Below are 12,761 nucleotides of genomic sequence, written 5' to 3' on the forward strand. Positions count from 1 at the left end.
AAAAGATCACACAACAAATGTTAACAGCAACAGGGAGAAAAGCTGGGAGGTGGGGGAGAAGGAATTTTCACCATTTCTTAGCCTGTATTTTTCTGTAGTGTTTTAATTTCTACAGAAGACAATGTATTCTACTTGAAGAGATGTTTAAAATCTTATTATTATTAATGTTCAAAATTATTTAACCTTAAGGATATTCATGGAAATGTGATTGAAAAGAAGCTCTCTAATAAGTTTTCTACATCTATTTGATTTTACATTTAGATCCTAACCCATTTGCAATTTGTGTGAGGTATGCCATAGATGTTCACCTTACCCCAGGCAAGGGGAAACCAAGTGTTGGGACCCCATTCACTGAGTAGCTGACCTCATAACTAGACGCCTCCCGGCTGCTGGAGGTAAGCTTTCCCACCTGAGTCCCTGTCTACCGGGTCCAGCTACTACCAGAGCCTCATCGGAGCAAGACCCACTAAGGGACAGGCAGTGGAAGCCTGAGGTGGGTACTGACCGCGGCCGGGTGCTGGCAGGCTGCTCAGGCTCAGCATGCTTCCTCTCTGCAGTTTGTCCAGCTTCTCCTGCAGCTTGCGCACCTGGCTGTCGGAGCGGCTGACACGCTGGCGTAGGCTCCTGAGCTCACCATTCTTCTTTTCCACCTGCTTCCAAAGGCAGCAAGCCCGGCTCCGGTTCTGCCGCGCAGAGAAGCAGTAGGAGTGCAGCGAGTCGATGAGCTTGCAGGCACCTGAAGCTGACAGAATGACCTCGTTGATGGACATGGGGCTGGCGTCGCTGTGCTCACTCTGCACAGCCTCAGCGGCTGGCTTTGGGGTGACGTCTGTCGGAGGGGCAGAGGGACTTTGGGAGGACTTCTGTGGTGTCGCAGTCAGAGATGAACTTGGGGGGCTCTGCCCCAGGCTGGTCCCACTGCAGCCAGGCTCCGTGTCTCTCTTCGGCCTCTTCCGGTCCACAGGTTCCCGGGGGACGTATGGCCTCTCTCGGGTGTGCCTGGAGGAGAAACTGTAAGAATGAAGTGAGCCAATAAATTTGCAGGCCCCAGATCCTGGGGGGGTAAAGTCATCCATGGAGATGCCACTCTTATCCACCAGGTCCTTGTCGGGGGTGATGCTGCTCTCATCACCAGCATCGCATGCAGGCCCATCTGCTTCGGCCTGGCTGCCTGAGGCTTTCGTGGCCAGAGCATCACCCGGGGGTCCCTGTGTAGCCTGCTCCTGACTGGGGGCTTCACTCTGCAGGGAAGCCCGCTTCAACTTGCGGGACTCTGGCTTAGTCTTCAGGTTCTCACTTGAGGGCGATGGTGAACCTGCATCTCCTTTCCCATCAGCTTCACTTGCACGTCCCCTCAGGCCCCCTGAGGCCTTTTTGGTGTCCTTTCTCCTGCTGCGGCCATGGCCTCCAGACCCCCTCTTCTTCTCCGTCAGGTGGAAGATGGAGGGCACCGCTGTGGGCTTGAGCAGGCGGTGTTGATCCTCCAGCCTTTTGGAGAAGCTGTCTTTGGTGAAATGCTCACTACAGAGGAAAGAATACTTAGTAGGGGTCCAGTTGTCCCTCTGAACAGCTTTTAACCACTGGATCAGACGCTTTGAGTCCTTCAGAGGGAACCTACAGGACAAATGGCAAAGGAATTAGAAAGAAATAATTACATGTCTCCACCTAAAATGATCAACTATAAAAGCAAAACAACTATTTTTGAAAACACCCAAACCTATATGGACTTTACCCATTTAAAAATTTGATAAATACTTAAGGAACGCATTCTACTTACACATTACTACTGGAATGGGAAGATGGAAGACCCGTTGTTTACTCTGAAGGAGCTTACAGTTGCAGGGCAGATAGGAATGAAGGCAGATAACTCCTACCAGAATGTTAGGAGAAGTATAGGATAGCATACAGACATCAGGAAAAGCTCCAGGAAGCCCTGGAAATAATTCCTAGAAAGTCATGGCTCAGCAACCCTGCCAGTGTGCCTAGGATGCAGGACTTCGGGTGCTAAAAGTGGGATGGTTGGTCGCCCACTTAGAAGCCAGACCAGGTGTGGGCCAGCAGAGCATCCCAGAAGCCCAGCACTGTGATTCAAGCAGCTGAGGATGGGAGATCAGCTCTCCGAGAACGTCAGACTCAAAGGTGTAGTTCTGTGTTCCTACTACACTCCCATCCCTGGAAGATGCTGAATAAGACACTGAATGACCACTTCTCATTAAGACAAGATCTACTTAGAAAACGCTGACCATTTGCTCCCTCTAAGGTCACGTAACACACCCGAGGCCGCTGTGGACAAGGACAGGGTAGAATCTCCAACTTCAGGAAGTTCTCCTCGACATGACCTCCTAAACTTCCCAACGATCCTCAATTCCCATGCCCTTTGCCCCCACACGTTAGACCACCGTGAATGCCAAGGTGGGTCTGCTCTGCAAGGACTCTATCTCATTTTCAAAATGGTAACAAAACTTTTGGGACCAGAGGCTCCCAAGGAAACTGAGGAAAGCAGGGTGGCTGCTCTAAATAGTCTAATGTTACTTTTGATAAAGTGTAACCACTTAAAACTTAGTGCACCACAGCAAGCTTTCCTTAAGACCATAAGTAACAAGTGTCACTCCGGCTTTAAAAATTAAATACTAATGTCCTGCAACATACAGGTACACCCCTCCAGCTCACTGTGGGGGGCCTGCTGTGCCTAGGCCGGCTTCAGAGGCCTCCTGAAGGGAAGAAGGCAAGACCCTCGCCCAGCAGGGCCCACAGCAGGGGTCCAGGGCCCATGGCCCCTTGCAGCCTCCAGGGGGAAGCCGGCAGGGAAGTGCCACCCACTCCAGGACAGGAGGCTATCGGGCCCCTCCAGGGACTCACCTTACCGCTGGGGCACAGCTACCTTTCTGCACCCAGGACTGGGGGCCCTTCCAGCCACTGAGCGCCTGGAGCGCGTGTTAACACCCGATGCATGAGACGCATTTGCTCCGCCACACTCCTGATGGCAGAGATCAAGGCAGCCTCCCCCGCGATACAACAGGGACAAGTCACAGCCAATGGAGAGGACAACTGACCTAGGAAGAGGCTGCCAGAATACACTGCTTCTGGAAACCCGCGGCGCCAACTCGAATCAATGGAGCGCGGCGGCCGCAGGGGTGGGGGCGAGGGAGGTGAGGACGCGAGTGGTCGCCAGGTGGTCGTGGGATGGCCTTCAAGTGGCCCTAGGGTACGCGAGGGGTGGGCGCCACTGGCCGCGGGGTGGTTCCCGGAGGGCGCCGCTGGCCGCGGGATGGGCGCCGCTAGCCGCGGTGCCCGGCCCAGAGACGGCGGCCCCGGCCAAGGTCACACAGCGCCCGGCGCTGACTCACTCGCAGGAGCGGCCCCAAGGCCTGGCGCGCAAAGTGCCCCTCGCGCCGGGCCGCGCGGCCTCAGTTTCCCCGGTGCCGAGCCGGGCCCGGCGGGGGCGTGGTCAGGCCGAGCGGGCGGTGGGCCGGGCCCGGTTACCTGTGGAAGGAGACGGCGCGCTTCTCCCCTTTGCCCTGCCGGTTGGAGCAGTTCGCGGCCGCGCAGCAGATCACCATCTCGGGCCTCGGGCCGCCGCGCCGCCACCAGGCTCCGGCCCTCGCCTCGTCGCGCCGAGCCCGGAGCGGGACCGCCCCGAGGGGAGGCGCGCGGCGACACGGCTGCGGGACGTGGGAGCCAGCCCCCGCGGCGCCGTACGGCAAGATGGCGGCGCCCGCCTCCCCGCCGCCGGTCGCCGGCCGTCGGCGCGCCCAGGGTCTCAGGCACCCAGAGTCTCAGGCACCCAAAGGGGCTCTGCCCGCGCTTCGAGGCTCTGGGGGTGAGCAGGGGCACCCGGGCCGGCGGTCCGTACAGCGACATGACGCGCCGACCCGGCCGTACGGCAAGATGGCCGCGCCTGCGGGTGCGGGCGCACGGCGGGATGACAAGCTCGCCCCGAGGCCTCTCTGCCCGCCTGCGCCTGCTTCCACCGCCCCGGTGGGTCGTTGCTGGGCTCCTCGGAGAGCGCGCCGGAGGCCGTCGGGGTGCCGAGCGCACGAGGAGGACGCTCCGTGCCGGACTCCTCCGTACGTCAAGATGGCAACCGGCGCACAGCCGCGCGCACTTCCGGCCCCGCCCGCGCCCCGGATTGGCCCTGGCGGCGGCCCGTCGCGTCGCGCTGCGGACCCGTAGGACCGACGCGGTGTTCAGTCGGCGGCCGGAGAAGGAAGATGGACGCAGGTAAGGACCTGCTGGGACGTTGGGGACCCGCGGACGGCGTTCTCCTGGCTCCTCGGCTGCTGGGGAGTCTCCCGGCGCGGCCTGGGCGCGCGGAGTTGGGTGGGCGGGGTGCGGCCCCGGGAGGAGCGGGCGGGGCGTCGTCGGTGGGGAGGCCGGCTGGGATCTGACAGCCCCGTGTTTGCGGGTCTCGGCGCTTCTCCAGCCTGCCTGCAGCGCCCGGTGACCGGCCTGGCAGGCCCAGGGCCGGCTCGGCCGAGAAGGGGCAGTGGGGCGCCCGGGGCGGGAGGGCGGGGTCGGGCATCGCTAGGGGCGCGGGCGGTGGTAGGTCCTGAAGCGGCGGTCGTGGGAAGCTGTTGCCTCTGCCCCGCTGGGAGTTACGAAGTGGAAACACTTTAACTTCTGTAAAGTTATGTCGGTGGGCCGGAGGCAAGAAATATGCTCAGCACTCTCAGCACACGCACCGTGTTTGGGTTTTTAATTTTTAAAGTAACCAATACACTACTTTTTCTGTGATTTAAAATAGAAACTGGAGCCATCTTTTATATCATAACTTCTCGGGGTCCTAATGCCAAGTCGGGTGGGAGGGTGTATGCGCACACGTCTGTGTGTGGGGTGTTCCCGCCTAGCCTGCTGTGCTTCTGCAGCTTAAATTTTGCTGGCAAGGCATTTTGTATCTTTGTCCAGGAGCCTTGAAAGCGTTTTTACCTGGACGCTCTTCTCCATTCCATAGTTTTAATTCTTTCACCCCTCACCCCCAATAAAGGAAGACTTTCATCTGGGTTAATTCCTCCTATCCCATGGTCTCTGCTTCGTTTTTCTTTTCCTGGCAGCTGTAACATATATTTACTGAAATCTCCGTTTGGAAACTGTAAAATAGACGTGTATTGCCAGTATTACTTTCAATGATTTGTGGCATTTCCTCACTTAAATGGTGGGTGGCTGGAGGAAACAGTAGCCCCGACTCCCAAAGGATCCTGTTAGCCACACATTTTTTGTCCAGTTCATTACAAAGGAAAAGGTACCGGACACTGTTGTACTATTAGCTGGGGCAAAGGGTAGAGAAGGAATAGAATTACTTGTCCACTTTAAGTTACTACTGCTCAATACGTAAAGTCAGTCATATGAGAGAGTTGGTTTAGGTGGAAAACAGTTTAATGGTCACGTTACCTGAAATGTGGAAGTCATCATGTTAAAGTTGGGAGTAACCACCCTGGCTGGGTGTATCAGTTGGTTGGAGCATTGTCCCATATACAAAAAAAAAAAGGTTTCAATCTCCACTAGGGCAAGTGCCGGGGAGGGAGGGCAAGCTGTCAGTGTTTCTCTCTCGCATCAATGTTTCTCTCTCTCCCTCCCTTCCTGTCTCTCTGAAATCAATAAACATATCCTCTAGTGAGGATTTGTTTTTTTAATTATAAACTTAGGAGTAGCCATGTGATGATACCCTAATGAGACACTCAAGGCTGCTTCAAAGCAGGAAAAGTGTTTGCCTTTGAAGGCCTGTGTTGATGCTGATAAAAACGTATGTGGCGGTTGTAGGGTGTGGTGGGGAGCTTTCTTCTGACCTGACGCTTACATCCTTTTAGGGGTAATTAATGGCCCACCTTCCTCTGATCCCTCTGTCCTTACAGAGTCTGCCTTCCTTGATCAAGTGTTCTGAGATTCCTACTTGTTTTCACAGTCATACATTCAGTAAACCACGTTTATTATTGTGCAGAAGGTTTGTGTTGGGCATTGTTCTAGCCAGCCATGGGCAAACTACGGCCCGCGGGCCAGATCCGCCCGTTTGAAATGAATAAAACTAAAAAAAAAAAAAAGACCGTACCCTTTTATGTAATGATGTTTACTTTGAATTTATATTAGTTCACACAAACACTCCATCCATGCTTTTGTTCCGGCCCTCCGGTCCAGTTTAAGAACCCATTGTGGCCCTCGAGTCAAAAAGTTTGCCCACCCCTGTAGACCCTGGGGTTAGAGAAGTGAAAAAAAATAGATGATAACCATGCTCTCCTCACATTCCAGACGTGACACCAGTGGCATGGGTCATGTGGAAGAGTGATGTGGGCCAAGCAGGGGGGTTGGAGTTGGAGCCAGGATGGCCAGGGAAGGTCTCACGGCAGAGGTAAGTTTGACCAAGACCCAGAAGCAGTGGAGAAGGAGGGGCAGGTGGCATGCAAGGAGCAGCAAGTAGGCCAGTGTGCCCAGGGCACAGTGAGTGGGCTAAGAGAAACAGAAGCTGGAGGCAGAGAGGCGACTTGGGCTCCAGCATGGGGCCTCGCTGAGTCATGGTAAGGACTTGGGCATATGCTTATCCTGAAGGATATGGTGACGCTCTGGAAGGTTTGAGGAGTAACCAGACTGGAGCAGACTCACTCTGGCTGCTCTGTTGAGACTGTGCTGCAGAGGGATAGAGCAGCAGCAGACAAGTTAGGAGGCTCTTGCAGTGGGCCAGGCAAGAGGTCTGGGAGTCTGGGTCAGGGTCGGGAGAGGAGGCTGAATTTTGGTGTGGAGATGAAGGTGGAGATGATACTGCTGTGTACAGATGGGCAGTGGTGAGGGGTGGCGATGGAGAGGAAGGAGTTAAGATGGTGACGAAGTGTATGTATGGCCTGAGCTCAGAAACTAGATGGGGAACACTTGGGGATATCCTGCCTGGTGGGGAACTCTTGGGAGTCAGTTTTGTACATGTTGATATGTACACGGGGTACCATCAGACATTTATATTGTGATGTCTGGGGAACATTGGATCCATGGGCCTGGAGCTGAGGGAGTAGACCTGGTCTAGAGGGACACATGTGTGGAAGGCCACTTTGAGTGAGGTCACTGAGGGTTTGAGTGTGGGAGAAAAGAGGAGGAGCCAGGGAGGGGATGGCCCAGGGCTGCAGGTGCTTAGAGGTCCAGAAGGTACCAGGCTGGCTGTCTTCTTCACTGAGCCTCCAGCACTGTCCATCAAAACGCACTCCTGGTTCAGGGAATGCCAGGCCCAGCATTTAAATGGCCACACTGGCCTGACTGGTGTGGCTCAGTAGTTGAGTGTCAACCCATGAGCTAAGAGGTCACAGTTCGATTCCTGGTCAGGGCACATGCCAGGGTTGCGGGCTCCATCCCCAATAGGGGGCGTGCAGGAGGAAGCTGATCATTGATTCTTATCATTGATGTTTCCGTCTCTGTCTCTCCCTCTCTCCCTTCCTCTCTCTGAAATCAATTTAAAAAAACAAAAACATAAATGGCTGCACTGTCCATTCTATGAAGACAGAGCAGTATCTTATACTTGCATCTCCAGGACTTTATATTGTGTCTGGCATGTACATGACTGGTAATTGAAGAAGAACAACTTGAATTAATAACTTGCACATTCCTGTGCTTTAAGAATTTCAGTTGTAGAGCTTGTGTATAGTACAGATCCGGTCTGTTGGTGTAAGGTGTCTGTGAGTGAGAAGGGCTGCTCACGGCAGAACAGTGAGGTTAATGTGGACATTCTGTCCCCTGTGTTCACTGAGGCAGTGCTTTCCAGTTTCCTGGTGGTGCTAAAGTTCCTGTTTCTGTCCCATCCCTTCCCTTCCATTTCTTCTGTTCCCTCCCTCCCTCCCTCCCTCCCTCCCTCCCTCCCTCCCTCCCTCATTTCATTCAGAACTGAACCACCAGCATCTTCATATAAAGTATTTGAGATTAAAAAAAAAAAAACTACTTGCAAACATGTTTTCTTAATTTGTTTCTAAAGGAAGGGGAGACCCCTTCACTTGATTTTATTTATAACGGAGAATCTTTCAGAATACAGCAGTATTTGGGGGAAATATCATGGAAACATGATAAGCTCTCAAAGAAATCTAATGGTGAAATGTTTTGTGGTTTTCTCTGATTGAATCTGAATGACAATATGATTGGTCTAAGTGCAGAGAAGTTAGTTATATTCCTTGAGCACAATTCCCTAGTTTTCTATTATATTAATCATATTAAATTGAAACTTTTTTCTAATGGAGCTACCATGCTGTTAAAGGGCTTTCTGCATCCTGTTCCAGGTGTGCTCAGGGATATCCCAGGAAAGATGTGGAAAATCAGGCGTCTGGGACCCAGGTGACCACATGGGGAAAGTACTTCTCAAAGGGCCTCTTTCATAAGATGGACGATGCTTCTCCATCTGGCTTCTCCTGCGTGCCATCTTATTTCAAATTAAAGTCAAAACGGGGAAGTCTGGAGACTGGCTTTTCTTTTCAAGGTTGGAGTCCTTTACACTTGGGAGGTATGGGACTGCTTCATAAATAATATGACATTGTGTAGAAAGACAGGTGACACTATAATGCCGCTGAGAACTGAGATGAGGGGGCCATCTCAGGGAGGCAGGTGGCTGCTGGCGTGTCTGAGAGCAGAGTCATCATGAGACCTGAAATAATACAATAGAAATGGAGGTGCTCAAAACCACTGCTGGGTGCTGTGCACCTGTCTGTGTTGTCCCCACTGAGTTTATGGCTTTGCCCCATTTCATGGCCAAGGAGACTGAGGCTTAGAGAATTTAAGTCATGTGTCTCATAGCTAGCAAGTGGTCTCTCTTAAAAAACAAATGTTTAGCCCTAGTGGGTTTGACTCAGTGAATAGAGCGTTGGCCTATGGACTGAAGAATCCCGGGTTCGATTCCGGTCAAGGGCACATGCCTGGGTTGCAGGCTCAAACCCCAGTAGGGGGCGTGCAGGAGGCAGCCAATCAATGATTCTCTTTCATCATTGATGTTTCTATCTCTCTCTCCCTCTCCCTTCCTCTCTGAAATCAATAAAAATGTATTAAAAATCAAAAAACAAGACAAATATCCATATAAATTAGGAAGTTGAGCATTAGGAGTAAATGTTACTTGGAAAATTTCTCCTTTCTCCATTAGAAAGTCTGATTCAGAAGGTCCAGGAACTTGGGGGTCTAGGTGCCTCTGTTGTGCTCTAGAGTGCCCGACCTGTGGCATTTCAGGCGTCAGGCAGGACAGGCTGGTCCTGTCCTCCAGTGCAAGTGAGAGAGGCAGAGCCACCATCAACGCCAGTTAAGACTTTCTGGTGGCTGCTCAAGGATGAGTAGTGCTTCACTTGCTTTTCTGGGTGAAATTGCTGCAGATCCTGGGGCTCTTCACACTCATTTTCCAGGGTGAAAGCTTGCAGATAGTGGAACGAGTTTGTGCAGTGGCACAGACAGCTGGCTTCTGCTCCTGTCCTGTCTGTGAGGATAGTGTATTATCTGGATTCAGTGGTAATGAAGTAATTCACCTGTTTGGTGGGTTTCCTGTTTACATTGTATGAGGTGTTGCAGCTCAGTTTGGCCACAGGCTGTTATCTTTGTCTCATCCATTTCTGGGAGTCCCAGAGGGCCCACATGGAGACGTGCTTACGGTTGCCCAGCACAGGCCATAGCTTTCACTCTTATTCACTTGTTTTTCCTCGCACGAGCCTTGAGGAAAACTCAGCTGTTCCATTTAAAAAATATATTTTATTGATTTTTTACAGAGAGGAAGGGAGAGAGATAGAGAGTTAGAAACATCGATGAGAGAGAAACATCAATCAGCTGCCTCCTGCACATCTCCTACTGGGGATATGCCCGCAACCCAGGTACATGCCCTTGACCGGAATCGAACCTGGGACCTTTCAGTCCGCAGGCCGACGCTCTATCCACTGAGCCAAACCGGTTTCGGCAAGCTGTTCCATTTTACCAGGGAGAAAAACCATCGAGGCACAGGAAGGTCACTGACTGGTTAAGGTGTCCATGCTCCTGTCTGCACTGGGGGACCATGTTCAGCAGGTTTTGTCCTCCAGGGCACAGAGCCCTGATGGTCCCCGTCGTGAGGAAGGTACATGCAGTGAGACACGTGAACATCTAACTCTAGAGGCAGATGTGACACACATGTTCAACTGGGGGAGGGTCAGAGGCCTGGGTGTTTGCATAGACAGGAAGAGCAGTGAATTGCAAGGGGACGGGGATGGGACCCTCTTTAGGGACCCCACAGATATGGGTGCTGTTGCTGAGTGGCTCCTGCTTAGCTGGCGGGAGCTGGGGCTGCCTCCTGGTAGTTCATTTCCTGCAAGGGTCTTGTCTCCTCACTGACATTTGGCAGTAAAAAATGTGAGGCTACACAACCCATAATTATGGTAGGAAACTCGATGATGTGTTTTAATAAAACACCTCTCACTACCCTCCCTCTGAAGTTGGCTTCGTTGCCTATAAAGTTGCTCATAAACCTAAGAAATGTGCCTGCTTTGCATTTTGCTCCTACAGTGATGAAACCCTTCAACTTTAGAGCTGCCCCAGGCCTTGTCAACCCCCTTTCAGAAGGAGCCTTTTCCTTCCTTATCATCACTTTCTTCATATGGGAAGCTAGGTATCTGAGGAGTGTCTCTGTCTAGAGCAGTGATGGCGAACCTATGATACGCGTGTCAGAGGTGACACGCGAACTCATTTTTTTGGTTGATTTTTCTTTGTTAAATGGCATTTAAATATATAAAATAAATATCAAAAATATAAGTCTTTGTTTTACTATGGTTGCAAATATCAAAAAATTTCTATATGTGACACGGCACCAGAGTTAAGTTAGGGTTTTCCAAAATGCTGACACGCCGAGCTCAAAAGGTTCGCCATCACTGGTCTAGAGTGATACTACAGACTCAGCGATAGTATCATGGTTCTTGCACATGTGCCACCATCCACAGTGGAGCTACTTGCCCAAAGTTTAGGAGATGCATTTTAGGAGATGAAAGCATCTTTAGTTCACAGCTGCTGCCCTGGTAGGCCTCAAACATCAGTAGAATGTTCCAGCTCCAACAGGATGAGAATTACAGTCTATGGAAATCAGACAGGTGTCATTGGCATCCTTTTTCCTTGAGAGTAAACTGTGGCTTTGAGTGTACATATCAGTAAAGGCCTGGAGGTCACAGAAGACAGTGACTAAAGATACAAAGGTGGGTTAGAGAGCAGAGACATGATGTGTTCAGCTCCTTGAGAAGATAGACTTTTCATTTATCCCAACTCAGTTTTTATAATTACATACAGATACAAATAATCTTATGCAAAAAAAAAAAGGAGAAATAAACTTGACATTACATTATGCATTCCCATTACTAAGCAGCCTGGTTGACATTGACTGGATGCATGGACACAGGAGATATGTGAGAGCAGAGGAATGAGGCCCCAGCACCTACCTTCGCACTGTGGCCCTCTGGGCAGCAGGGTTGGCTCTGAAAGCACAGGATTCCTGGGACTCTGAAAAGACAGAACTGGGTCTGGAGTTGTGACAGTCTGGGAACTCTCTTCTTTTTTTTTACTCCTCACCCACGGATATTTTTCCATTGATTTTTGGAGAGAGGGAAAGACAGAGAGAAATATCAATGTGAGAGAAACACACAATTGGTTGCCTCCTGTACGAGCCCCGGCCAGGGTCAGGGAGGAGCCTGCAACCTAAGTACCTGCCCTTGACTGGAATGGAACCCAGGACCCTTCAGTCTGCAGACCGACGCTCTATCCACTGAGCCAAACTGGCTAGGGCCCGAGAACTCTTTATGTCACGCACATTGGCCTTCTGTGGCTGTGGATCTGATGGCTCAGTGTGCTGCTTTCCTGGCCCTGTGACGGGGACTTAGCTGCTCATCGGTTTAGGTTCTGGTATAGCAAAGTGCTTGCCTTTGAGCCTGCAGTTCTTTTTTTTTTTTAATTGATTTTAGAGAGAGAAAGGGAGAGAAACATCAATGATGGGAGAGACTCATCCCGCATGCCCCCTACTGGGGATTGACCCTGTAACCCAGGCATGTGCCCTGACTGGGGATCGAACTGTGACCTCCTGGTTCATAGGTCAATGCTTAACCATTGAGCCACACCGCTTGAGCAAGCTTGCAGTTCTTGTTCTTGTTGACACTGCTGACCTTGGAGCCCTTCTGTCTGAAGCCTCCTGAGCACCTCCTGGGAAGGGTCCCTTCCTCATTTTATGGTGAGGAAATTTCCACCCTGAGAGGTCACATAAGTGCCCCAGGAACCTGCAGCCTGTGATTGTCTGGCACTAGACACCAGAGCCAGCACTCTGGGGGTGGTGTGCAATAGAGAAAGATGGCCGGGGTGCTGGTGTGAAAAGGCATACTCAGTAGGGCTGTGAGTTCATTATGGCATGCCTCAGAACAGTGAGACACAAGACACTGGTGGAGTTGTGACTTAGGGGACTGACCATCTTGTTGAGAAGAATAAGATGAGGAAGCCACAGGTGTGCTGTGGCCTCATTCAAGGGTCTGTGCAGAAAGACTTCTGGAAGGACAGTCATTTCTGGGTGTGAGGCTACAGATGATTTTTTTCAATATTTAAAAAATTGATTTTAGAGCGAGGAAAGGAGGGGGTAAGAGAAACATCGGTGTGAGAGAAAAACATCCATCTGTTGCCTCCCACACACACCCAACCTGGGATCGAACCTGCAACCTAGGCATGTGCCCTGACTGGGAATTGAGCCTGTCACCTTCTGGTGTATGGAATGACCCTCCAACCAACTGAGTCACACTGGCTATGGCTGCAGATGATTTCTTATAACATTTTTGTAG

The 12,761-nt window shown here is 51.6% G+C and overlaps 2 protein-coding genes across 9 annotated transcripts in view; one reads left to right on the forward strand and one right to left on the reverse strand.

Moving 5' to 3' along the window:
- THAP4 (THAP domain containing 4) overlaps window positions 1-3,615 on the reverse strand; it is a 35,562-nt gene extending 31,947 nt beyond the window's left edge. For all 3 annotated transcript variants that reach the window (XM_036320424.1, XM_036320423.1, XM_036320422.1), the window contains exons 1-2: window positions 3,484-3,615; window positions 506-1,614 (exon numbers count right to left, since the gene is read on the reverse strand). In XM_036320424.1, the coding sequence (XP_036176317.1) occupies window positions 506-1,614; window positions 3,484-3,560 (1,186 nt within the window). In that variant the 5' untranslated portion in view covers window positions 3,561-3,615. The remainder of the gene's footprint in view (window positions 1-505; window positions 1,615-3,483) is intronic.
- A 466-nt stretch (window positions 3,616-4,081) lies between these two features.
- ATG4B (autophagy related 4B cysteine peptidase) overlaps window positions 4,082-12,761 on the forward strand; it is a 32,844-nt gene continuing 24,164 nt past the window's right edge. For 4 of the 6 annotated variants that reach the window (XM_036320425.1, XM_036320427.1, XM_036320429.1 and 1 more), the window contains exons 1-3: window positions 4,128-4,221; window positions 6,241-6,340; window positions 8,238-8,292. In XM_036320425.1, coding sequence (XP_036176318.1) covers window positions 6,314-6,340; window positions 8,238-8,292 — 82 coding nt within the window. In that variant the 5' untranslated portion in view covers window positions 4,128-4,221; window positions 6,241-6,313. Of the gene's footprint in view, window positions 4,222-6,240; window positions 6,341-8,237; window positions 8,293-12,761 lie in introns of all 6 variants that reach the window. The other 2 variants (XM_036320426.1, XM_036320428.1) reach the window with 2 other exon arrangements.

This window comes from Myotis myotis, unplaced genomic scaffold (assembly GCF_014108235.1).
Source record: "Myotis myotis isolate mMyoMyo1 unplaced genomic scaffold, mMyoMyo1.p scaffold_m19_p_8, whole genome shotgun sequence".
Taxonomy (NCBI): domain Eukaryota; kingdom Metazoa; phylum Chordata; class Mammalia; order Chiroptera; family Vespertilionidae; genus Myotis; species Myotis myotis.